The 25853-nt window shown below is 44.0% G+C and overlaps 1 protein-coding gene across 6 annotated transcripts in view; it reads left to right on the forward strand.

Moving 5' to 3' along the window:
• The first annotated feature begins 247 nt into the window (after positions 1-247).
• Positions 248-25853, forward strand: part of LRCH1 (leucine rich repeats and calponin homology domain containing 1) — a 204032-nt gene continuing 178426 nt past the window's right edge. For all 6 annotated transcript variants that reach the window (XM_015121050.3, XM_015121052.3, XM_077974336.1 and 3 more), the window contains exon 1: positions 248-794. In XM_015121050.3, coding sequence (XP_014976536.1) covers positions 473-794 — 322 coding nt within the window. In that variant the 5' untranslated portion in view covers positions 248-472. The remainder of the gene's footprint in view (positions 795-25853) is intronic.

A 25853-nucleotide genomic window follows, 5' to 3' on the forward strand; every position in this document is an offset into this window, starting at 1 on the left:
GGCGGCAAAAGGACGCCCAGAGAGAGGAGCAGGCGTCCAGCCCCGCCCTGTACCCCGATTGCGGGGCGGATCGCGGCAGGGCGGCGGAGGCCGGCGGAATAGGCGCGGAGGAAGGCTCGGGCGGGACAGACTGCGTGGGGGAAGGAGGAGGAGAGAGCAGACGGCGGAGGAGGGCAGAGCCGCCGGGAGGAGGGCGCAGGGGCGGGAGGAGACACATGCGCGCTGCCGCCGCCGCCGCCGCCGCCGCAGTCCTTAGCTTCCCGTGGACAGGAAACCTTCAAGACCGAGATACCACGGCCGCCTCCCCGCCCGCCCCCCATTCTACGCGCCTGCCCACACCCTCCTCCCCTCCTTCCAGCGCCTTTCGGTGGAGCACTGCGGCACTCAGCCCGAGCTGCCGTTTTCCCCTCGCGGGGAACGCTGTGACCCCCCCGCAGGAGCGGCGGGGCGGGGTGGGGGGGCCCGGGAGAAGATGGCGACGCCGGGAAGCGAACCCCAACCTTTCGTCCCGGCCCTTTCGGTAGCTACTCTGCACCCACTTCATCATCCCCACCACCATCACCACCACCACCACCACCACCACCATCAGCACCACGGAGGAACCGGCGCCCCCGGCGGGGCGGGCGGTGGCGGCGGCGGCAGCGGGGGCTTTAACCTGCCCTTGAACCGGGGTCTGGAGCGCGCGCTTGAGGAGGCGGCCAACTCCGGGGGGTTGAACCTGAGCGCCAGGAAATTGAAGGAATTTCCCCGTACCGCAGCCCCCGGGCACGACCTCTCGGACACGGTGCAGGCAGGTGAGTGAGGGCCGAGGGGGCGGGCAGGGGTGTGGGTGCTGTCTGGGTGTCTGTCGTGCGTTCCCTAACGCGGTGGACAGTCGGAGATCTTGTCTTGCTTGGGGAGGGGGGTTCCATCGGCCCGTTGTCTCCCGAAGAAGGGATTCGCGTGGGCGCGGAAGAAGCGGGCCCTGGAGAGGGTATGGGGGCCCTGCCTCGTCCGGCGGTGCAGTGCCAGGAGGGCAGGGGTGCGCCGGGCCTCTGCGCCTACGAGCCAGGGGTCTCCGGCTCTCCACCCTGTGGCTGCCGCGCCGGGGAAGCAGCCGCTGGGCTGGGACTTGCAGGCGCGTCGCGTGCGCGCAGTGTAAGTGGGAGGTTTCAGGCGGCCGCGTCGGCTTCCTGGGCCCGGCGCAGGGCTGGGAACTCGAGCGCGGACAGCGGTGTCGGCGCCTCCAAGCAGTTCAAGCCGTCTTTGCACCGAGGCGTCGCCCATCCTGGTGGGGAAACCCAGACAAAGGTGGCACGCCCTCGGCCGAGCCAGGGGCATCGGCGCAGTGCCGCGAGCCCCCTCGGCGACATCGCCGAGCGATCGGGCAACTCGGTGCCTCCTGAGAGGTGCCCAGGCTTCCTCTTCCTGCGCCTGTGCGGGAAAAGAGCCGCCGGGCTTGTAGTGAATCCGAATCAGCTGCCGCTTCGGAAGCGATCGGCTCTCTTCCTTGCGTGCCTTTCGCTCACCGCCCACATAGTTTGGGTCCTACCACCGAGGGTACCTGGTTCTCAGTTACCCAACCTTTGTGGGGGCCCCGGGAAAGGAAGGCATGGCATATTAAAAGCAAAGTAATTAACGTGAGCCTGTTTTCCTGTGTGAGCCCGGCAAGTTGTAACTCGCGCCAATAAGCAGCATAACTTTTTCAAGTTACGTCATGTGTTACATATAAAACGTCTGCTTTCTCTTTGGTAGTTGGAGTTCCAGGAGCGGGATCTATAAACAGGAAGGAGGGTGGTGGAATGGGATTGGGGCCTTAGGGTCTATGCAGAACTGACTTGATTTCCGACCATCCGGTTCCGCTCCCTGGGGGAGGGTTTGTGTCATAGCAAGCGCCCAACATTTCCCAGGGCAGTGGGTGCTCCGTTTTGGAGCCGCTGCCCAGACCTCTTGGCTGTCATCGCCTCATGGCCCGGGATCAGACCCCCTTGGATGGGTTGACTCTCAGCACTGGAGCACCCAGTTTAATCTTGTAGTGGGAAGGGAGCAGGCGGTGGGTTTTTGGAGGCTAGGTTTCCAGTGTCTTTTCCCCCCTTTAATTCAGTAAACATTAATCTAGAGCTTTAATGAATATTTATAGAGTTCTGAGTTCACTGGAGGCAAAGATGGCTCTCCAGGGTCGTTAAACTTTGTAATTTGGATTTAGGGATAGTCAGGAATCGGCAAAAAAGAGGGAATTTCCAAAGTTGAGCTGTCAACAGCTGGGGAGTCTCTTTCAATAAGACATCTTAGTTACATCTTCTCAAGTGGAAGTTATTCCAAGAATTGCCTGAATCATTAACTTAAAAAAATACATTAACTTTTACTTCCTTTCTGCCATAGAGTGTACCGTGACCTAGCTATGCAATGGTTGGATTTATCTGCAGAAAATAGAGCTGGCATGACCAATAATAATAGGTTTGTGTAGTTCAGTAAGGGGGTTTCGTAGTTGTTCTACTTCAGTTATGCTAAGGATTATTTACAAAGGTAGGTGAACTTGATGTGTCTGCTGTGTTGGCATTTCTTTGAGAAGACCAGTGCTTTTAAAAGCAGGGACCACATCTTTTAGCTAAGACCTTGCCATGTGAAGTGGATGCTGAAAAGTGTTCTTCTTCTCCTCTTGGCTTGTTTATGACAAGCTTAAGTTGTGAGTTCTGCAGGTTTTTATTTATGAGCTCACTTGCACATGTTTTATGCTCAGGAAAATCTAGCTGGTTAAAATTCAGAGGTTTTATGTTAATTTCTCATCCAAAAATACAATATTATTTGGGAGAAGAGGAATGGAGGGATGTAACCTATGTTTGTAGAAACTTAAGTCAACCCCATCAGAAAAGTATTCACTGTAGCTAGTTATTTTACATGAAATTAGAATACCCAAATGTATTAAATATTTGCTTCTGCAAAACGTCTTTGCCTCAAGTCAAAAGCTAGGTGTAAACCACAGGTGTTCTTTGTTCTAAAGATATATTTAATTGAGCACAGTTTCTTATTTGAAAGACCAAAAAGCAAAGAGTTAAAGTTACCTCCAGTGTACACAGTGTTGACACAGCCTACATGTAAGAGTTCTCCTGGAGTTGAAAGTTTGAGTAGTAACATTTAAAATAAAGATAGTGGTTTCTCCTTGACTCATATTTACTTTAAGAATGTCTCTTAAAATTAGAATGGCATATGAAGATCCTTAAAGGCCTAAGAGGCAAATTGCATTTTTTTCCCATACATTTTCTAAGTCAGGGAGTGGTGGAGCAAGCTTTTTCTCACTGTTTTGTTGTATAATACAGGCCATTTGGTTTACACCTTGTAAAAAGTCAGGCTTCTGGCAGCCACCTGTGCAGAACTGCACTCCTGGGCAATGTGGCCTATCTGAACAGGGTGCATAGGCTACATACATAAACAAAAACGTAGAATAGATGTCTAAGCTGTCACTCAAGTGCATATACTTTATTGATAGGAAAAAAATCCAAGCTCTCATTTTGAGCCTATTAATTTACTTCTATTTGAATCAAAATAAGTTTTGTTGTCAGCGTCTAGTCTTTTAATAGTTAAAACGGGGAAAGACTGATCCACGAAGTGCAGTGACACAGGTGTCACTGATGGAAAGGGACAAAACAGAAGAGCCACTATCAGCACTGGGTGCGCCTCTGTATACGTTACCTGCGTGATCTTAGTCCCCACTAGGAGCCCAGTCATACCCTCATTTACACATGGGAAGATTGAGATGGAGACAAGTCAGGTAGTATGCTGCAGATTATACCTCTACTGAGATGGTCAGCCAGTGACTGGAACCCTGATGGCCTCACGTTAATTCATGTTCTTGACCATATTCTCATCAAGCAGAGGGAAGGGGTTGAGAGGTAGAATGTGGGAGGCTTCCTGGAAATTCATTCAACCAGCATTGATTCCACCAGAATGTATGGAGTCCTACTAAGTGCTGGCCACTGATCTAGGCACTGGGGACACAACAGTGTGCAAAAGAGAATTCCCAGTATCCCTTCTCGTGGAGTTCATTCTAGTTGGAGAATGGGGAGATACACGAATAACTTGATTTTGCAGGGTAAGTAGGATGAGTTATAGGATAGATACTTTGTTTTATAAATACAGAGATTGCTTTGTATCAACTTGAGGTGGCTTGTAGCAAGAGCATAAATGATGACTAGTAATACATATAATCTGAAGCATTCAATTGGGCCAAAGAAAAAGAAGTACACAAATTTGCACATGAGTAAAGCAAACTTTTTGGTGCTGATTTATTAAGTAGTGTCATTTTGGATGAAGAAGTTCAAAAGGATATTTTGTACAATTGAAAGTGAATTGAAAAGAGGAGTAAGAAAAGAAAGTGTCTGCCTCAGGATGATTGCAGGAGGTTCTAGACAATGAAAAAGAAGCCCTTAGACTTGACATACAGGACACCTGTTGTAAGTTAGTCTTGTTAAGGAGAGGCGGGAATGTTTCATTGCTAGTATCATTTTGAGTTGGCTCTAAGCAAGAAAGACTGGGCCAGGCACTGTGGCTCACACCTGTAATCCTAGGACTTTGGGAGGCCTAGGTGGAAGGACTACTTGACCCCAGGAGTTTGAGACCAGTCTGGGCAACATAGTGAGACCCTGTCTCTACAAAAAATAAAAAAGTTAGGCCTGGCGTGCTGGCTCACACCTGTAATTCCTGCACTTTGGGAGGCCGAGGTGGGTGGATTACCTGAGGTCAGGAGTTTGAGACCAGCCTGACCAACATGGTAAAACCTCGTCTCTACTGAAAATACAAAAATTAGCCAGGCATGGTGGTGCGTGCCTGTAATCTCAGCTACTCAGGAGGCTGAGGCGGGAGAATTGCTTGAACCCGGGAGGCGGAGGTTGCAGTGAGCTGAGGTCGCACCACTGCATGCCATCCTGGGCAACAGAGGGAGACTCCGTCTCAAAAAATGAATAAATAAGTAAATAAATTAAAAAATTAGCTGGGTGTGGTGGTGCATGCCTGTAGTTCCAGCTATGTGGACGGCTGAGGTGGGAAGCCCATAGGTTGAGGCTACAGTGAAAGCCATGATCGCACCACTGCACTCCAGCCTAAGCGACAGAGTGAGACCCTGCCTTAAAAAACAAACAAATTGGCCGGGCGCGGTGGTTCAAGCCTGTAATCCCAGCACTCTGGGAGGCCGAGACGGGCGGATCACAAGGTCAGGAGATCGAGACCATCCTGGCTAACACGGTGAAACCCCGTCTCTACTAAAAAATACAAAAAAAAACTAGCCGGGAGTGGTGGCGGGCACCTGTAGTCCCAGCTACTCGGGAGGCTGAGGCAGGAGAATGGCGTAAACCCGGGAGGCGGAGCTTGCAGTGAGCTGAGATCCGACCACTGCACTCCAGTCTGGGTGACAGTGCGAGACTCCGTCTCGGGAAAAAAACAAACAAACAAACAAACAAACAAAAAACAAAGACTATATGGGAAACAAAGAGCTTACTCAGGGAAGAATATTGAAGTGCACCATTAAAAATACCCATTTATGTGTGAGGGCAGAGTTCTGTAGGAGATGCAAAGTGTAAGACAATACAGGAATCCGTAAGATGCTAAGTAACAGTTCCAGGAAGCTGCTGAGGCCCAAGGCAGGTCAAGATGAGATGCCAAGTAGCACTGATGGACGTCGTGTGTAGAATTCAGAGGAAAAGGTCATTTTCATGAGGATGCTTAGGAAAGACTTTGATAGCAGAGGTGGGATTTGGATCAGGTTTCCTAGGATGGATAGGATTTAGATAGAAGTGCCCATGAATATTCTGTGACTGGAAGGATGGTTCTAACATGTGGAGTAAGAACCTGACAGCTGGCTGGGTGTGGTGACTCACGCCTGTAATCCCAGCATTTTGGGAGGCTTTGGAGGGTGGATCACTTGAGGCCAGGAGTTCAAGACCGGCCTGGCCAACACGGTGAAACCGTGTGTCTACAAAAAAAAAAAAAAAAAAAAAAAAGAGCTGGGTGCCTATAATCCCAGTTACTCAGGAGGCTGAGGCATGAGAATTGCTTGAACCTGGGAGGTGGAGGTTGCAGTGAGCTGAGGTCATGCCATTGCACTCCAGCCTGGGCGACGGAACGAGACTCTGTCTCAAACAAACAATCAAATGAACCTGGCAGTCTGAGATTCTGTGAATAAAAGAAACACAGAGGGCATTTAAGCCTGTCTTTCTGGTCATATTCTTCTACCCTACTCCTACCTTATAATGGAGTTAAGACTACAGGGCTCTTATGACCTATTAATTGAGGACTCTGGAAATAGCTGCAGCCTAGGATTTGTCAGCCTGTGGGAATAACACCGTAGCTGTGTGTGAACTGGCTCTCTCAACTGCCTGTACAGATTCAAAGGATCTTCTCTGAGATTTGTGGGTGGATTTATCTCTTGAAGGCTGACTTCCACACCCTATTCCCATCCTATAGCAGTGGAGTCCTTGGGATGTTAGCACTCTTTAGTCGTTGGAATTCACAGAAGACCTGATAATGAAATCTAGTCATTTTCAACAACTTAACTTTATTTCATAATTTGGCCATCAGTATGTTTCATTATAAATATAATAAAATTTTTGAAATCACGTTTCCTTAAAATGTATAGTTACATACATTTTATAGTTATATCTAGTTTTTAATTATCGTTCTACTATTGAATTAAATTTGGTAGTTTTTAACATATCTCTCTTTTTGTGGTAGTTACTATCAGATAAATGCCTTTATTTATTATATGTATTCTAAATATTCTTCCATTCATAAACTATGATTCATAACCTTTTCTGTCCTATTACTATCATTTTTTCTTCCCGGTTAAGGTATAGATACATTCCAACATCAAATAAAAGCTTTTAGGACATCTCAGACAATGCCTGTAGTGGTTCTGAATCACGTAGGTGGACTCTTCCACATGTCTGTGGTATATGCCAAAAACAGTCTCCGCAAACCTACATGCTATTCTCATTGCTTGCATTACAGGCTGCTTTCTTGAAAAGGCAAGGACACGCTAATCATGCTTCTAGAATAATAGCATACAATTATAGGCCAGGGAACCTCTGGGAATTTTTGGTCTGTGCCAGTTTATAAAGGAACAGCCCAAGGTTTGACCTTCGTCACTGAAATGACTCTCCTGGAGAGTTTGTCAGTCACTGAAACATCTGATTTGATTTTTGGTGGGTGTTTGATATTAGGCCACAAATTAGCACACCCTGTCATTTAAAAATTTTTATTTAAATTATTGACTAAGACTTGTGTGTGTTTGTGTTACTGTAATGAACTGAAATTTCCTATGGCATGGCATAATAATTCTTTGGAATAAACATTTAAAGGGTAGACGCCTTTTGAAATCCATGTTGACGTTGATCAATTCAGAAGTCAAATTCCTTTTGCCCATGCTGTCCATCTGGTATATGTACACAGACTTTTTCTGTTATATTGTTGAACTTCATCATTGCTTGTTTAAACATAAGCTATTTCCCTCTTTTGTGTATACATTTCTGTTGCCCCATCTCTCTCTCTCTCTCTCTCTCTCTCTCTCTCTCTCTCTATCTCTATATCTATATATGTCTATCTATCTATGCATATCTATCTAAGGACTTTTCATATTTCAGCTGGGCAGCATTTACTTACTCTTAACGTCTGCCTGTAATTTCCCTTCAGGTGTGGTATTGCATGTGCTTTTTCAAAGCCTTGGTAATATAAATGGCAGAAATGCTATTATTAACTCCATATAAGGTGGTTATGGGTTTGTCAGTCAGGCAATGGGTAACTTGAATTTTTGTCTAAGCCTTAGAAAAACCTGTGTGAGGCTACTTTTCAGAATTTCTTGGGCTTTTTGGAAAACTTCTGTCTTGGATATTGGCCTGAGCTTAGATACGGCAATTCCACCAGTTTATGAACTATTTCAGTGATTGTGTGAGTTGTTAGAATTAAGAGAATTTGGTGTTAATTGCAGTGATTATTTCAACTTACAAGATTATAATCTATTATAAACACATTAAGGTTGTAAGGCACAAAACCCAACTATTTTTCCATAGTGAATAATCTTTTTTAATGCCCAACTCATAGGAAGCCTAGCTTCTGTTATTGCTACTAGTCTTTTGTTGCATGAAAGGTTTTTTTGCATCAGAATTTTGCCATGATTTTTCAGATAGTAAGAAAAGAAAAAAAGTAAAGAAAGTTCGGGATTCCAAGTAAGACTTAATTTAGGAAAACCAGGCATTCTAACATAGACTCAAACATGAAATATGCCTGTGTTATTCTTCAGCCTAATTTAAGGGTTTAGTGATACTGCTTCCATATTCTGCAGCAAGAAATAGTACATTTGGAAACCCTCTCCTCCCACAAAGTAATTCAAAAATAAAATGAGATTGTTTACATGAATAGAAAGTTGACGAACTGTGCGAATTTGGCTTCCCTTGCTTATTCCAGCCATGCAATAGAAGGGAAATGCTTTTATTGTCAGGTTTCTGTTCATTGTTTTTCCTGACCATATCCTCCTTCAGTGGCCATAAAGGAGGATATAGCTGCGGGAAAAAAAAGAACAATATGTTTGATTTGCATAACAGAAATACTTCCTATTTTCCTTGGGAAGAAATTATTGCTTCTGTGTTAGTATGATGCTGGTACCAAGGCAGCTCAACTGACTGCACCTGAAATTCTTATGGAACATTTTGAAGTCATCAGGGGCAGGTTATTTGATTTTGGGATCTTCCTAGATGTTTACTTTTCTTCCTTCTGCTGTTTGCTTCTTTCCCTCAGTCCCTCTGCTGGGGGTGGGAACCTAACACGGGTGTGGGATGAAACCGGGCAGGAGCCCTCCAGCTCAGTGTCTTGAATTTCCTCTCCACTCTTCTCGCCAAATGGGCAGAGAGCGGCCCGCATCTTAGTGTTTCTAATCTTCTGGCTTCCCATGTGGACTTGCTTTTGACAGCTGACCCCTGCAGTGTGGTGTGTATAGCTTTGGCACACGATGTGTTCCTCTGTTATTCTTCCCTATTTTTGATGTTTATGCCATACAGCGTGAGGAGTAGCATCAATATTTCTGATCTGGTTCAGTCAGCTTAGCTCTGATTTAACTCACTTTATCTCCGCAGGCAACGGTGGCAATTCAAAGACAGCACCATCAACGCACTGCCTGGCTTGCCCTTCCTCTAGATTGCCTTCATTTTGCTTTTCCGAGTTATTTACCTCGTGTCCCTTCTCCTCCCCATTCTGTAGGATTCTACTGACCCCACTCTCATTTCATCTGGGCCCCAAGCCTGCTGGAAACAAACAGGCTCCCTATCAGCCCATTCTTGCAGATCTCAGCACTGAGTCATACAGGACCTGAAGCCATCTTTGCATTATTTCCTTATGGCATTTTTTGTTTTATTGCCTTCCTCTGATGCTTTCCCTATGTTTAACCTTTTTGCTCCTTCACTGGCCTGTGAGATTTAGCTAGACAGGACTTTTCCTGATTTTTGTATGCCTTCCATGCCTGGTACAGAAAATGCTAGAAAAGCATTGATGGATTGCTCCCTTTCCTCTTTCCTACACTTGGTCTCTGCATTTTTCATCCATCATCTTGGATCTACCCTGAAGCTATCCGCTACTTGTGCGTAGTTGGCTGATCTGCTCAGATTTTCCTGTGAGACCTGATTTTTCTCACACAGCATCTTTTTACTTCTCAGCGTCATCCACTGTATTAGCCTGCTAGGGGCGCCATGACAAAATTCCTCGGACTGCGTGGCTTAGACACAGAAATTAATTTTCCCATAGTTCTGGAGGCTGGAAGTCCAAGATCGAAGTGTTGGCAGGTTTGATTCTCCTGAGGCCTGTCTCTTGGCTTACAGGTGGAGGTTGTCTTCCTGGGTCTTCACAGGCCATTCCTTTTTATGCACAAATCCTTGTTGTCCCTTCCTGAGCCCAAATTTCCTCTTCTTATAGGGACATCAGCCAGATTGGATTGGGACCCTCCCATAGGACCTCATGTAATCTTTATTACTTCTTTAAAGACTTTGTCTCTAAATACAGTCACATTCTGAGGTGCTAGGGTTTAGTGCTTCCATTACTTTTGGGGGTCATAATTCAGCCATAAGAGCCACCGACTCACCCCTGCTGTAGGTGGTAGCTGCAGTTCCTCCCCCAGCCTGTGTAAACTGATCTTGGACTTGTGTGAGGCTGCCCTCAATGCTGCTCTTGCAGGAGGCTCAGGACAGGTCTGTTTGTTGGAATCTGGCCTGTCCTTGGAATCTAGCCCTGCACTTGCTACCTGTGCCTGTGCCCATGATGAGAGTCCTGGTAATGCTCCTGAGCCCTCGAATGTGCTGTAAAACCGGGAATGAACCACATGTACACTTACAAATGGATGACTCTGGCTCCTCTGGACCCGTCCTCCATGTCTCATAGATTTAGAATCTTTTTGGTAGTTGGTGGGTCCCTAGAGTCACACTTTTTCTTAGCTAAGGTGGGGTCACTTCTCACCAACATTTGCAAGTGTTTGATAAGCAATGTTACATCTAAAATCCAATGAGTTATAGTGAATTCTGAGGGAGATGGGCAAGTGTTTTACAATATCAAATATCACTTGAAATTAGCAAATGAAAAACAAATCAACATCTTTTGAGCACTTATCGTGTAAGAAGCATAGCCAAAAATATAAAGGCATAGTTCCACCTAGTTTGAATTGGATGAGGATTCAATAAATTTTGTATTTGAAAGTCCCTTACACTTATAGTACTCTGATTAACAAGTATTATTTCACTAAAGCCTTTCAGCCCTTAGCTAAATGGACTTTCTTCCTTTTTCTTTAAGTACAGCTGAGTGATTAAAAATGGAGTTTCCTGAGCTTCAAAGACGTGGGTTCAAATCTTGGCCTTGTTGCTTATAAACTGTGTCACTTTGGCCAGATGACTTAAACCCTATGCATCGATTTCCTCACCTGTCAAATGGGGATAAGAAGAGCATGTACGTAGTAGAGTTTTATGAGGACATTGGTTATAATAACAACAGTTAACATTAGCAAACAGTTATTCTATGTCAGGTATCGCTCCAAGTGCTTTATATGAAAATGTGTGTATGAAATGTATGTAATAGATGTTTCACTTCATTCAATGCTTGCTACGTGGTCTGTTTTAACCAGAGTAGGGGCTCAATAACTCCAAGCAATGCCTTTCTATTGCAACCTGAAGAGGGAGATTAGAAATGTAGAAACCATCCATTCATCTCTCTCCCTTGACACCAAGGCCCAGAGAGTATAATCATTTGGCCAAGGGTACACAGCATGGCAGTAGGTGCCAGAGCCAGGGCAAAGTCTACCAGCCTCACATCAAGGGGTTGTTTTTGTGGAGCCAGGATGTGACATTGGGATGAAGGGAAGGCCTTCCCTCATCCATAGGGTTCTCAGGTCAAACCCACCCAAACCAGCCAGGTTGTGGGCCTCCCAAAGAACAAATGCTGTGAAACCTTTAATAACAGATGGTCCAAAGCTGGGGAGAATAAGATCAAGTTAACGCTAGTTACAAATGAGACGTGTTAGTTTAAGATTTGACTGTGGTGTGGGGGACATGCACGGGCCTCTTGTCAATTGGATTCCACATACTAAAGGAGCGTGCTGAGCAGCCCCTGACTCACAAATGGGGGCCGTCAGCCTTTCCTAGCAAGGCTTTGTTTCACAACTTGGCATGCATTTTCCTATAAAAACAAGGTAGTAACCTGTGATTTGGTTCTCCCGCCAACCCACGAAGGCCTGTTTAACCCTAGCAGACATGGGCCTTCCTATTAATGGTGGTTTCTTATTGTTTCTTTGGAAAAAGGCAACCCCAGTTCCAACGTGAAATCCCGAATCTGGAGAACTTGGCATCAGGCTGTGAGTAAGGCCTCTGCCTCTTGAAAATAATTCTCTCCCCTCTGGCCATTCTGGCCAGGGGTCGGAGGTTCCCCACACCTCTCCCAGACCCCTTGGTCAGGGAGGGCAGCGGCTGGGCAACAAGGATTGGCGTAAGTCAGGGATCCACTTGGACCTCAGGAAGGCCACCGGGCCAGGGAGGAGTGGGCCCAGGAGCCATCCACCTGAGGGAGGTGTGCAGGAATTTAGACACTTCTCTATTTAATTTTTACATTTCTTCTATATCATCTCCCCAACTTACTAATTTTGGAATTGGAGGCAAGTTAGTGAACTTTTCTGAACATCAGGTTTATAATTTGTTAGAAGCGAAAATGCTCTTTATCCTGTGGGTGGTTGTCGTGATTCACAGGGTAATGGATGGTACGGGAGCAGGGCTCAGGGCTGGCGAAGAGTGAGTGACTAGTAGAAAACCTGTCACTTTCTGTCCGGAATTTCCATGGGGCTGTGTGACATAGTCTTCTTCAGTCAAGTAAATAATTGGAAGCTGTCAGCCTACCATTAGCATAGAGGCTAAAGCACAAACTGTGGCTGGGTCCTTGTCCCTGCTGTGCCAGGACATGGCTGCTGCTTCGCTTCCCTGAGTCTTGGTTTCCTCGTCATAAAATGGGGATAATAATTATAGAATTATTGTGAGGAACAAATACATATATCAAGTGCTTAGATCCGTGCCTGGCACTGATTTTGCCATTATGATTATTCTATATCTTTAGAAAAGAGATTCAATGTTATAAGGCACAGCAAGACTAAATTCCTAGAAATACTGTGACATTAATAAAATAACTTCAGTATCCAGCAAGCTTAGGTGTACATGCTTTCAGTGTGTGTGCATGTTATTGATATCCTTTTGGCAGTCGTGGGAGGATGGTAGCGTGGGTGGTATTCATTATTCCATATTGCATGGGGGGAAACTGAGGCTGGATGGTGAAATGACTTTCCTTGGGTTATGCTGCTAGTCAGCAGTTGAGACAAGACCACATCTGGGTTTTCATGCTGTTTTTATTCCTCAATTCAACGGCGTTCTTAGGTTTGATTTAATTGCTACTGGGGCCGGGCGCAGTGGCTCATGCCTGTAATCCTAGCAATTTGGGAGGCCAAGGTGGGTAAATCACTTGAGGTCAGGAGTTCGAGACCGGCCTGGCCAACATGGTGAAACCCCATCTCTACTAAAAATACAAAAATTAGCCAGGCGTGGTGGTGGGTGCCTGTAATCTCAGCTATTCAGGAGGCTGAGGCAGGAGAATCACTTGAACCCGAAGGCAGAGGTTGCAGTGAGCTGAGATCACACCATTGCACTCCAGCGTGGGTGACAGAATGAGACTCTGTCTCCAAAATAATAATAATAATAATAATAATTTCTACTGGGCCAGAGGAGTCTTGAGGGGACTGAGCCTGGCAGAGAAGAGTGCGTTCGGGATTCTCACAGTAGGGAATGGGGAACCTGCTCCTGTGCCGCATTATGTATTCGGGTGAAGGGTGCTGGGACCAGCTCTTGTTTTGGCCTCCAGATTGGAGGGGTGAGGAAGTGGTGGCTGGGGCCTCAGAGGAAGGCCTGGGGTGCCTGTCTTCAGCCTCTACGGAAGTCTTGTCATTGATTTAGAAGCTCTTCCAAGTTAAAAAACAAGCAAACAAACAAAAAACCATTGACAGTCTCTTCGCGTTCTTGGCAAAAAACGCTTTGTGAATAATTTTATGTTCTTGACATGCTCTGAAGGTGAATAGCAAACACTTCTACCAGAAGTGAGGACGTGGCTACCGGGAGGCTGAGCTTTAGGAATAAATATCTAGTAGATTCAATCGTTATCTTTTTGCCCCTCACTCTTTTACTGGCATCCAGCATTTATTTTGAACTTCAGTCAGAAGTTATTTCACTAAGAACTTTGTGATAGCTTCAACATCTCCCTGAGGATACTGATACGGTAACTCGGAAGGGGGAATAATGTTTGTCAAGGCAGACTCGTGTCTGGGTCCAGGGTCTTTCGGAATGTTCCTCGTTCAGTTCTCAGAACACCCTTGTGAGGCTGGGAGGATCATTGTTACTGAGAAGGGGACTTACCATAAGTTACGCAGTCAGAGTGTACTTGTAAGCCAGTAAAGACGGAGCCGAAATTGGAACCTGAACAGTTGTTGAAGAAGTGCAGGATCCTCCTCTATTTTAGTGTCACTGAATATTTAGAGCTGGAGACGAGACCAGAGAAGGAGATTTTGCAGATGAGAATCAAGCCTATGGCATTTCTACAGATGGTCCTTGGGGTGACACAAGAGATTTTGGAGTTCATGCCCGAGTAGGATCCAGATTCCTGACTAATGTGATTTCTCCCACTGATGTGAAAGTGAGCTCAGAGATCCCAAGTATATGCATGGGGAGTTCCAGCCCTGATCCTCACTTGTTTGTGATGACCAGCTATCAGCTCTATTTCTAAGAATCGTGTTTTAAAGCAAGTCACGATTCCTAGTTTTAAAAATTCTTCAAGGTGTCTGTTGTTAAAAAATGTAGATACACATTTGGGTTTTCAGCTTTGGTATAAACTTTTCTTGTTAGACTTTGTAACGCATGACCCAATTGAACAGTTTACTGATATTTTCTGTAAACAGTTTACTGATACTTTCCCTCCAATGAGAAATGAACGAATTTCATCGAGTGCAAGACCAAGTTTACTTTCTAGAACATTACCTATAGAATACAAATGTTTACATTCCAAAGACTGTTTTATTATGTAATAAGAATCATCAATTTGACATATGAAAAATGTTTTATTTTGTAATGAAGATCTTTCTATACATTAATTACATCTACAATTTTATAGATTAAATAGGACAGCACAAGATTATGGCTAAAAAACAGATTTTTTTTGAGTGTATGCAATAAAATCCAACTTAAAGGAATCTGTGCAATTGAGGGCAAATGGATCTCTCTTTGTGCAGTTCCCTGGGAGGGGACGATGATAATCTCTGCATGCAATTTTTAGGCAATTTTGTGTGTGTGTGTGTGTGTGTTTTTTCCTGGTGTTTTAGAAAGCCTAGATAAGTCTAAGTTAATTTTAGTTGTAGCAGTCATTCCATTGGTTATAGGCTTGTAATTAACTCTTAGCTGTGGTTTCAGATATTTACAATGAATGCTTTCTTGTATCTATACAGTACTGTAAAAGGTGCTATGCTGTAACTTTGTAAGTACAAATGTGCCTAAATCTGATAGATTTTAAACAATTCAGTTGGCAGCTGTGAAGGCTTGCTTCTGCCTCTTCCTCCCCTGCACAGGCTGAGTCCTTGGAATCAGTATGTTAATGAAGACTTGGTATCTCAGGATGAAATTCGCACCATGGGAGTTCTCAGATAATGTGTCCTGATAGAGTGCCTAATGCTTGCCTCTTAGGAGGGCGAGTGACAAAGACAGTATAACTCAGCTGAGTGCTTTCATCATCAGGCAGCCTTGGTCTTTCTCAAGTGGTTCCATAGTTTCCATGTGTGTGCTTTCTTGTGTTTCTGTGTCTTAGACCCCTTCTCTCCTTGGGCAGTCTGTCTGTTATCTTTTAATACTGCATGGTAGATTGGATTGGATGAGCCCCATCACCTTTGGATAAAAAAAAGGCTTTTGGACATAAGTCTGTGCAACACTCTTTTCTTTAGAGAACGTAATAGATCCCTGGGAACATCACAAGAGGTGCTCTCAGAGGGTGCTTATAAGTGGCACCATCCTAAATCCAGGTTTACCAGGGACAGCCTGGGTTTATAACTCTTAATAGCACCCTCTTTTAGCACAGCATGATTTAGATATGTTATATGGTCACCCCATGCACATGGGATGTGGTGGATGACACCTTTTAAGAATAAAGCGAAATGGAGACAAGTGAAGTGACTTACCTACCCGTGTCCAGTTGTGTCAGATTGAATCCAGAATTGGTCCAGCTTGTCCTGGTCATTTCACCAGCTACCCATACTGCCATCCTTTGAAGGAATTACAATGCTTGGCTGGTTTCTCTTTTTAACTTTAATGCCAAGAAACCCTCTCAGTAAAGTCTTTGGCATTTCTTGTTCATTTTAGCTGGTAAAATACAGCATTAATTTAAAAATGATGAAATACTGCATACATAGAAAGGAGTCCATACCCTATGTAGACGTGATTTAAATAATGATGATAAAACAGGCATAGTGACAGAAGCATATAGAAAGGTGATCGCCTGGGAAGGGGTGCAGAGAAGAAGGAAACATTCTGTGTCTTAGAATGGTGAGAACATAGGTGTATGCATTTGTCAGAACTCAGTGAACTCTGCACTTGGGTGCATTTTACTGTATGTAAATCATACCTTGATACAGTAGACTAAAACTTTACCTATGTACCCACTATCCAACTTAAAAAGAAGAACATTTCCAATACCTTTTTAGCTTTCTGCCTGGTGCCGATTCCTGACTGACAAGCTGTATTAAAACAGAGTAACTGAGGCTTGATTGCTAAATCAATGCCTCCTATTAGAACACTGATATTTCTATTTTAGTGGACGTTCTTTAATCTTTATTTTCCTTATTCCGAAACATCTTGTTAACCCTCTTTACATAGTCTTACTCATAAACTCTTCTAATTCTGTATTTAACAAATGGCATTTTATTTTAGTGATAGAAAAAACTGTTGCTGAACCAAGTTTCCTGGGATCACTGGGACGATGTTGGCTAATGGAGTCCAAAGTTGAAAGCATTTGTCGTGCACCTACTGGATGTCAGACACTTTGCAGACATGATCTTACTTCTCCTCTGAGCCTAATAATAGGTATCATTTCCCTTAAATTTCCTTATGTGCAGAATTGAGGCCTATAGAAGCTTGCCTAAGATCCTCATGCAAAAGTAATTAGGAGAATTAGGAGTCAGGGTTTGAGCCTCAGTGATCTAAGTACATTGTTAATGTAGAGAACTGCCCTTTGCTGGGGAAAGTGAAGCATTTGGCTGGCTCCCCGGGTTGTATCCTGTAGCACCGGGACCATGTGGCGTATCACTTCCAAATTTCCTAAATCACCGTGATCCTGCATACTCCCTGCCCAGATCCCCTCCTTTGGCTCTCTCCTGCCTGCCCACTGAGGCTCAGCTGCCTAGCAGCAGATCCACAGGGCCTCTGGTATCTGGCGCCACCCTGCTTATCCTGCCGGGTTTTCCTCTCTCCCCCTTTAAGGGCCTGTGTGGCTCCAGCTGCCTTTTCCATTAGTGTTCCCATATGTTCCAGGTTAAGGCCTCCGCTTTGCCTTCGATTGTACCTTTTCTGCCTTCATGGCACTTGCCAAATAAAATAAACAAAACAACAACAGACCCCAGCTTTCCAGTCCCTGTCAAGCAGTCATCTCAAAATTTTAATTCCTGCCTCTTCTAGGATGCCCCAAATGCCAGCCTCCCTCTCTGCAACTCTGCTCATCTTTTCATCTAAAACAGAATTTGTAATGATTGAGTTAGTTGGTCCTTAATTGTTCTTTAATTTCATGTCTTTTTTCTCTAGTAAGAATGATAATAACTTCATTTATTGAGTCAGATATTGTGTTCTCCACTTTATGTGGCTTCCCTCAGCTAATTCCTAGAGCAATCTTAGGAGGTAAGTACACATTTTCTTCCCATCTGACAGATTGGAAAATTGAGGCTCAGAGAGAAAGGCCTGAGATCACATGGCTACTAAGCGACAAGACTGGGATTTGGTTTGACTTGAGTTTGACTGCTCTTTGCTGACTTCTTGCAAGTGCTTTGAGGAGAGTAGAAAAGAAAGGAAACTGACATTCACTGTGCTTTTGCTATGGCTTGGCACTGAGATGGTTTAGCTTATTATCTCACAGGGTCCTTATCGTGTGCTAAGAATCAGATCTCCAAAAAACTGAGAATTAGATGTCTAAAAAATGGAGGCTCTGTTTACATAATTTGTTCAAGGTCACAGTGCTGATTAGTGGAGAGAGAAAAATTAAACCAGGTCTTTCTGCCCCTAGAGATGCTCCACTGTGTGCATGAGGAACACTTTATTTCTTTTTCTTATTCTCTGCAGGGCCTAGCATAGAGGTGGATATTAGTGAAACTTTTCAATTAGTTATAGGTTATTAAAAAGCAACAAAAAAGTGCCTTTTATTCTGTTAGAAGCATGAACATATCACACATATTCCAGTAGGGAAGAGGAGAAACCATAAATAAAGAATGTTGGATTTTTAGAAGAGACAATGTAGAAGCAAAGGTGAGGTGAGACAGATACATGAACAGAATGGCAGTCACAGAATTTCTTATCTTTTGAGAGATTTACTTGAGGGATTATACCTTTACTGTAGTAGAGGAGTGTCTAAAATTAAAAGACAGGAGATGACATAGTATTCCCATTCACATTTTTAAATTGCTGTGTGGTTAGCTGTCTCCAGTCAGGTAGCTTCACTGCTCCTTTCTTTAACTGCCTTTCTCAGGCATAGAAGTAAAAAGAAGTAAAAGGTAAATGGCCAGTTGCCCTGGGCCCTTCCATTGGTGGATTTGCAGAGGACTGAAATTCACCCTAGAGCTTACCCTTCAATGTAACTAAGTATTAAAAAACTCAAACCTATAAAAAAGGAACTCCTTTGTGTTCCAACAATTGTTACAATAGGTTAGACTTTTGGTGATCAAAACACATCTCCATTAACTGCTCCAGCATCTCGTGCATCTCAGCTGTTTGTGGGAGTCATCCAGCAGGAGGGAGGATGGGTCTGCATCAAATGCAGTTCCTGGGCCTTGGAATATGTCCTCCACTTTTGTTTGATCAGCAGAGTGTTTGCATTGAGTGTGCTGTGTGCCAAGAGAACAGTTGTCAGTGGTATTCGCAGTGATGCACATTGGCATGAGTGCCAGAGATTCAAGTGGCGACGAGCACCAACTCTGCCTTCCACCCGTTACTTTTTGTGCTCTCAGAAACTGGAGAAACGCTAGCTTTGCACACCGGGTTTTCTCGAAGTGGGCTAGGCGTATCATTTCCAAGGGCTATGGAGCTTCCTGGAATTGTGTGTGCTATGAACACGCTCCCAGAATGATGAAATGCCAAACTGCTCAAGTCACCATGCCTTTGTTCACTGGCTCCCATGCCTTTCTTGCTGTGACCATCCATGAGGTTTAGAACCATCACAGCTGTTTAGGTAATGGTCTTGGAGTCCAACAGATCAAGGTCAAATTCTGGCTCTGTCACTTAGCAGTTGGGTGACTTTAGGCAATTCATGCACCTCTCTGAACTTCTTATTTCTCATCTGTAAAGTAAGTGAGAGTAATAACACTTACGGAGTTGCTGTGATGCTGTGATGACTAAAATAACAGATTCTAAGTATGTGGCACTTGGGGTGTGTGTGTGAGAGAGAGAGAGAGAAAGAGCGGGAGGGAGGGGGAGAGAGAGAGAGAGAGAGAGGGGCAGGCAGGCAGTGGCTGTTTTTTTGAACTGTGATGCCCACAGAGGGGGAGCTATTTTTGGAGAGGAGGGGGTCTTCTCACTGCTCCCAATTCTCATCCATGCTGGGGATGTGCATCTGTCTCTGTCACTACTCTGGGAACATACCTCTTGTCGGATACAGCTGTCTTTCTGTTGTTCTGCCAGCACAGGGCTGAGGCCACTCCCTGCACTCCTCTTCCTCCTTGTACCCCCATTGCAGGCCATGCCTGGGGACTCCCTGACCCTGCTGTCCTTCCCAGCCTGGAGCTTGCTGCTCTTTATGGGGAGGACTTTGATTCTCTTTGTCAGGCTGCCTGAGAAACAGGCCTAGGGGGTCTGAAGTTATAATCCCCAGACCAAATATGTTTATCATCTTATTTGAGCCATCCTGAGACTTACTGCAACACAGCTTTAAGCTCGGTGACTTTAATTTGGACCACAGCCTATTAAACATATGGCATGGTGTCAGCTTTTAGTAAAAGATAAAATAGGTGAGTGAAAAGAAAGATACATAGATGCCAGTTGGAGAACAGAGTGATCTAAAAGCAAATTCTGCATAGCAATGTGAATACTTCAGAGTGGACGGGGGTATAGTTTGAAAGAAGCTAGTTATAATGACTGTTTTCATTATATTGACTGAATTAAAAAAAAAAAAACCTCAACAAAATCTCCCTAACTTGTGCAGTCATGTGGAAGATAGAATAAGAGGGTAGTGCACAATCGTGGGCAAAAGGAGGTAAGCAAACATTGCAAAGACGTTAAAAAGCTTTTTTTTAAGTTCTATATTCACAGCCACATTTTGTAAACTTAAGAGGTGCTGTATTATTTTTTTCATTCATTCATCCATCCAGCAAATATTTATTATCTAGTGTGAGTAGCTTGCCCATGAGCCCATCCCTTTCCACGGCCTGTTACTGTATGTGACAAGGATAGCAGCATGCAGAGTAGCTTGTAACCACGTTGTCCGGGTGAACTACTCCTCCATCTACTAGCCCAGTGACCTTGGGTAAGTTCCATCACCTCTCTATGCTCTAGTTTCCTCATTTGTAAAAGAGAAATGATAATAGCACCTGTCACAGAGGGCTTTGGGGAATTGAAAGTGCAAGGAGTGCAGAGCAATGCCTGACATCTGAGAGACACTCAATACATTTTAACTCTTACTTGTTTTCTGACTTATTCGTTTGTTTCTTTATTGTCACTCTCCCTTTCCATCATTAAATGCTGAGAGAAACCTTGTTTTCTCTTTTCTCGTGTAACTACTATCCTTGGTTCCTAGGACAGTGTCTGCCCATGGTAGCAGCTTAGTAAATATTTGAGCTGAGTAAGTGAATAAATGGCTAGATGAATGAATGGAATGCATGAAGGCCAGACTCTATGCTGGGTGCCTCCTAGACAGGGGTGAACAAAACTTGGTGCCTGCTGGATATATACCCAAAGGAAAGGAAATCAGTACAGCAAAGAGGTACCTGCACCCCCATGTTTGTTGCAGCACTGTTGACAGTAGCCAAGATTTGAAAGCAACCTAAGTGTCCATCAACAGATGAATGGATAAAGAAAATATGGTACATATGCACAATGGAGTACTATTCAGCCCTAAAAAAGAATGAGATCTTGTCATTTGCAACCATATAGATAGAACTGGACATCATTATATTAAGTGAAATAAGCCAGGCTCAAAAAGACAGACTTCACATGTTCTCACTTATTTGTAGGAGCTAAAAATTAAAACAGTTGAACTCATGGACATAGACATAGAGAGTAGAATGTTGGTTACCAGAGGCTGGGAAATGGAGGGATGGGAAGGAGGTAGGGATGGTTAATAGGTATGAAAAATAGTTAGAATGAATGAATAAGATCTAGTATCTGATAGCACAACAGGATGACTGTAGTCAATAGTAATAATAATAATTATATATATGTGTATATATATGTATATTTTTGAGATGGAGTCTTAACTCTGTTGCCCAGGCTGGAATGCCAGTGGCATGATCTCAGCTTACCACAACCTCTGCTTGCCTGGTTCAAGCAATTCTCTCACCTCAGCCTCCCAGGTAGCTGTGATTACAGGCACACACTACCATGCCCGGCTAATTTTTGTATTTTTAGTAGAGATGGGGTTTCACCATGTTGGCCAGGCTAGTCTCGAACTCCTGACCTCAGGTGATCCACCTGCCTCGGCCTCCCAAAGTGCTGTGATTACAGGCGTGAGCCACTGTGCCTGGCCATATAGTTAATAATAATTTAATTGTACATGTTAAAGTAACCAAAAGAGTAAAATTGGATTGTTTGTAACACAAAGGATAAATGCTTGAGGTGATGGATATTTATTTACCCTGATATGATTGTTGCATGTCTGTATCAAAATATCTCATGTACCCATAAATAAATATATATATATACCTACTATGTGCCCACAAAAATTAAAAAATTAACATTAAAAAATACAAAACAAGCGGTGCTGCCTGCATTTTAGAGCTTCCAGCTAGTCAAGTGAAGGAGAAACCTAGATATCTATAATGACCAAAGGTGCTAAGTATCAATGCAAGGGAAGAATGGGGACACCATGCTGGATGGCATCAAGGAAGAAGCACCATTTTCCAACTATGTTGGGTGGTGGACTGATAAACAAGACTACTTTTTTTCTTTATCCATTTGAAGACTTAAAATAATTATTTGTAGATCCCCTTTCCCCACTTTTTAAAGCATTTCCTTCTAAATTATTCCCTCTTCAAACATATAAACTATTATATGCATGTTCTAAAATTTCTAAAAGGAAGGTAAACACATTTTAATCATTTAAAAGGTTTTTTTTAAAAGTCAACACATGTAACTTAAAAATGATTATGAAGCACTTGTTTATTTTTGGTTGCCTGGAATTTATTTGTGTGTAGGGTTTTTTTTTTTTCCTTCATTTTGGTGTATGGGCTATTTATTGCTTTTTCTTAATCTTTTCCTTGTCTGTTTGGATGAAATCAGACAGCAAAATCCTTTTTGGCAGTGGTAATAATAAATATTCTGTTTAGTCTTTGGATGAGGTTTACATGAAATATCTATAAGTACATTCTGGAATATTGGAATAAAAGTTTCCAATCCTTTTAGTCAATGGATAGTGGGATAGATGAAAAGTTCAAACCAAAATATACCTGCTGGACAAGAACCATCATCTTTTAATAGGTAGAAATCCTCCTGAGGGTCCAGTCTTCCTTTCATTCCTGTTCTACATTGTCAATGACTCTGACCATAGGAGCAGGGAACTTCTGGATAGGAGGCAGTGCTGCTGGTCCCCGCTATCATCGCCAGCACAAAGGATCGTATTATTATTATTATTTTTAGGAGTGGAGTTTAAGCTCAGCTGGGCACCCCAAACATTGATGGAGGTAGCCTATCGTATGGCTTAGAGTCGCAGAACCACAAGACGCGTGTGTGATGATCTAAATAAAGAGCTCTTCTCGCAACCTGGTGGCTCTGGCGACAGAACTGGGCGTGGGAGGGCTTTCTCATTCATGTGTTGTGAACACAAATGATTCTCTAAGTTGAAGGACACATTGCTCTGCAACATAACTGAAAAAAGCTGTGCATGAATATTTTTGTGTGTGTGTGTGTGTGTTGTGGTGGGGAGTAGTCTCATTCCTACTTGAAAAAATCCTCCGGAAGGGGTTTTCAAAGCATTGCACAGAGCTGTTGCTTGTCAGCTTCTTGTGCTGACTAGATGTCAGCAACACTTCCTCAACTTTGGACAATGCCTTGAAAACAGAGATCAGTGTGGGATGGATTTAAATGGAACTGAATGATAGAGAAACCATTGCCGAATTTATAGTTAGGTAAGTTATGTTTTCTTTCTCTGTCTCTGTAAATTTTTCCTGAAATGCGTGTATGAAGCTCTTTTTGGCTGAAATGAGAGAGTGAAGCAGGCTCCTGAGTCCTTGAGTGAAGAGGATCCATTGAGAAGTTCAGAGGGACAGAGAATGAGCATGAGTAACGGCAGCACAGGATTGGCAGGAGTGATATCAAATAGTACATCATCTCAGAGTGACCTACTATTCGACTTTGGAATGCATTTTTATATTTGGCAGTGGATTTACCTCCCTGTGTCCTGCCTGGACAAACGTTGGAATTAGTCAGCATTCCTTAAGCACATGCTGATTATGACCAAAGAAAGTGGCAGGCTTGAGGCCTGCTGGCGGCCAGGAGAAAGCCAGCTGGATTAGACATTTGCTCTGAGCCTTGTGTTCATGTAACTTATGGGGCAGCCTTCTAAGCCAGAGAAACAAGAAACTCAAAGGCACTTTCAGCAAGGTTCTCATGCACGGCAGCGTATTTTAATACTCGTGCTCCCTTTAGGCAGGCCCTAAATAAGAATGTCTTGTTCTAATTTTTTCCATAGACTTAAGGTTGTTGGGGGAAAACTTGTTAGAATTCCCAAGTGAAACCATTTAAATGCCTTGGCTTCTGATAACTGGGAGTCCTGAGTGAAGTTGTCAGTTGCTGCTGAACTCAGCAGAAATAATTGCGCTCTCTATGCGGATGATCTGTGTATATTTTGAGACCATTCTGAGACCGACAAAGGCTATCGCAACATGTTCACATTGCTATTGTTGATTAGAGCTCTGAGCTTTACACGTTGTCTCCTTTGGTGTCATTTGGAACATTGGAGAGCCATGCTTCTTTCCTTTCAATATTCTCAACTTGGCCCAGCCAGGATTAGAGGCTTCCTTCTGAGGTTCAGTAGAATTTTGTATTTACCCTTTATCATTATTCACCTTACTGTGTTGCACTTCTCTGTTTACAGTCTCCAGCATTCTGTTACAGTGCTAGGACGATGTTGGCATTTGTATTAGTTTTTCATTACTTCATAAGAAATTGCCCCAAATTTGGTGGCTTAAAATAATGCACATTTATTATTGCACAGTTTCTACAGGTCAGGAATCCAGACACAGTTTGGCTGGATTCTCTGCCCTAGGTCTCACAAGGCTGTAGTCAAGGAATTGGCTGAGGCTTCTCATCTGAAGCTTGGAGTCCTTTTCCAGGCTCTCGAGGTTGTTGGCAGGATTCAGTCCCTTGTGACTGTGGAACTCATGGTGGCCTTTTTTTCCTCCAGGCCAGCAGGAAAAAAAGGTCTCTGACTTGAGGGTGGGCCCCAGTCCTTCTTTTCTTTTAATTAAATTTAATTAAATTTAATTTAATTATTATTTTTTGAGACAGAGTTTCATTCTTGTTGCCCAGGCTGAGTGTAGTGGTGCCATCTTGACTCACTGCAACCTCCACCTTCAGAGTTCAAATGATCCTCCCACCTCAGACTCCCAAGTAGCTGGAATTACAAGCATATGCCACCATGCCCGGCTGACTTTTGTATTTTTTTGTATTTTTTTTTTTTTTGGAGACAGTCTCCCTCTGTCGCCCAGGCTGGAGTGTAGTGACGCCATCTCGGCTCACTGCAAGCTCCGCCTCCCGGGTTTATGCCATTCTCCTGCCTCAGCCTCCAGAGTAGCTGGGACTACAGGCGCCCGCCCCTACGCCCAGCTAATTTTTTGCATTTTTTAGTAGAGACGGGGTTTCACTGTGTTAGCCAGGATGGTCTTGATCTCCTGACCTCGTGATCCGCCTGCCTCGGCCTCCCAGAGTGCTGGGATTACAGGCGTGAGCCACCGCGCCCGGCCTAATTTTTATATTTTTTTAGTAGAGACGGGGTTTCATCATGTTGGCCAGGCTGGTCTTGAACTCCTGACCTCAAGTGATCCACCCGCCTCAGCCTCGCAAAGTGCTGGGATTACAGGTGTGAGCCACTGCATCTGGCCCCCAGTTCTTTTAAAAGCATCACCAAATTAGGTCAGGCCCACTCAGGACCACTCAAAGTCAGTTGATTAACCTTAATTACATTTGCAAAATCCCTTTGCCATTTAAGATGACACAATAATTGGAGTGATATCCCATTATATTCACAGGTCCCACCTATACTCAAAGGGTGGAGGGTTGTACAGGATGGATATAGTGTTGAAAGAAGGAATGAATGAAATGAATGAATTCTGATAGCTGGAAGCACCGGCAACTAGCTTTTTTTTTGTAGCATGAGTGAGAGAAGGTATTGAGTTTCTTATTGCAAAATGCTGCTTCTTGGTAACTATAAGACATAAGCAGACAAGAAACAGCAAGGAAGGAAGGAGAAAAGAGAAGGAGAAGGAAATCATTATTTTGGGACTGATTTTCAGTGGTGGTTTCAAGGCATTCTCCCCACCCTCCAGTCTACTGTTATTTACAATTGCTAGAGAACAAGAGCTGGGAGCCTCTCCTTGGTTCTGCTCCTGTGGCATAGCCATGGGGGATGTGGAAGGGCAGTGGTGCCCAATAAAGGGAATCTCCATCAGCTTTGGTTTTAGTTTCCAGAGATGGAGCCTCTGCCTTAGGCTGAGAGAAAAACTTAGTGTCTTTATTTGCTGCCTAATAATCACAGGCACATGTGGCACCTCCTCCCCCATCCCTGCCCCTCCTCCTCCAACAGTGAGATGCATTAGGTGTGGAAAGGAAGCCTTCATTTTAAATCTCCTGGCTGTGGTTAGCTTTAAAAATCAAATGGAACTG

This window comes from Macaca mulatta, chromosome 17, assembly GCF_049350105.2.
Source record: "Macaca mulatta isolate MMU2019108-1 chromosome 17, T2T-MMU8v2.0, whole genome shotgun sequence".
Taxonomy (NCBI): Eukaryota; Metazoa; Chordata; class Mammalia; order Primates; family Cercopithecidae; genus Macaca; species Macaca mulatta.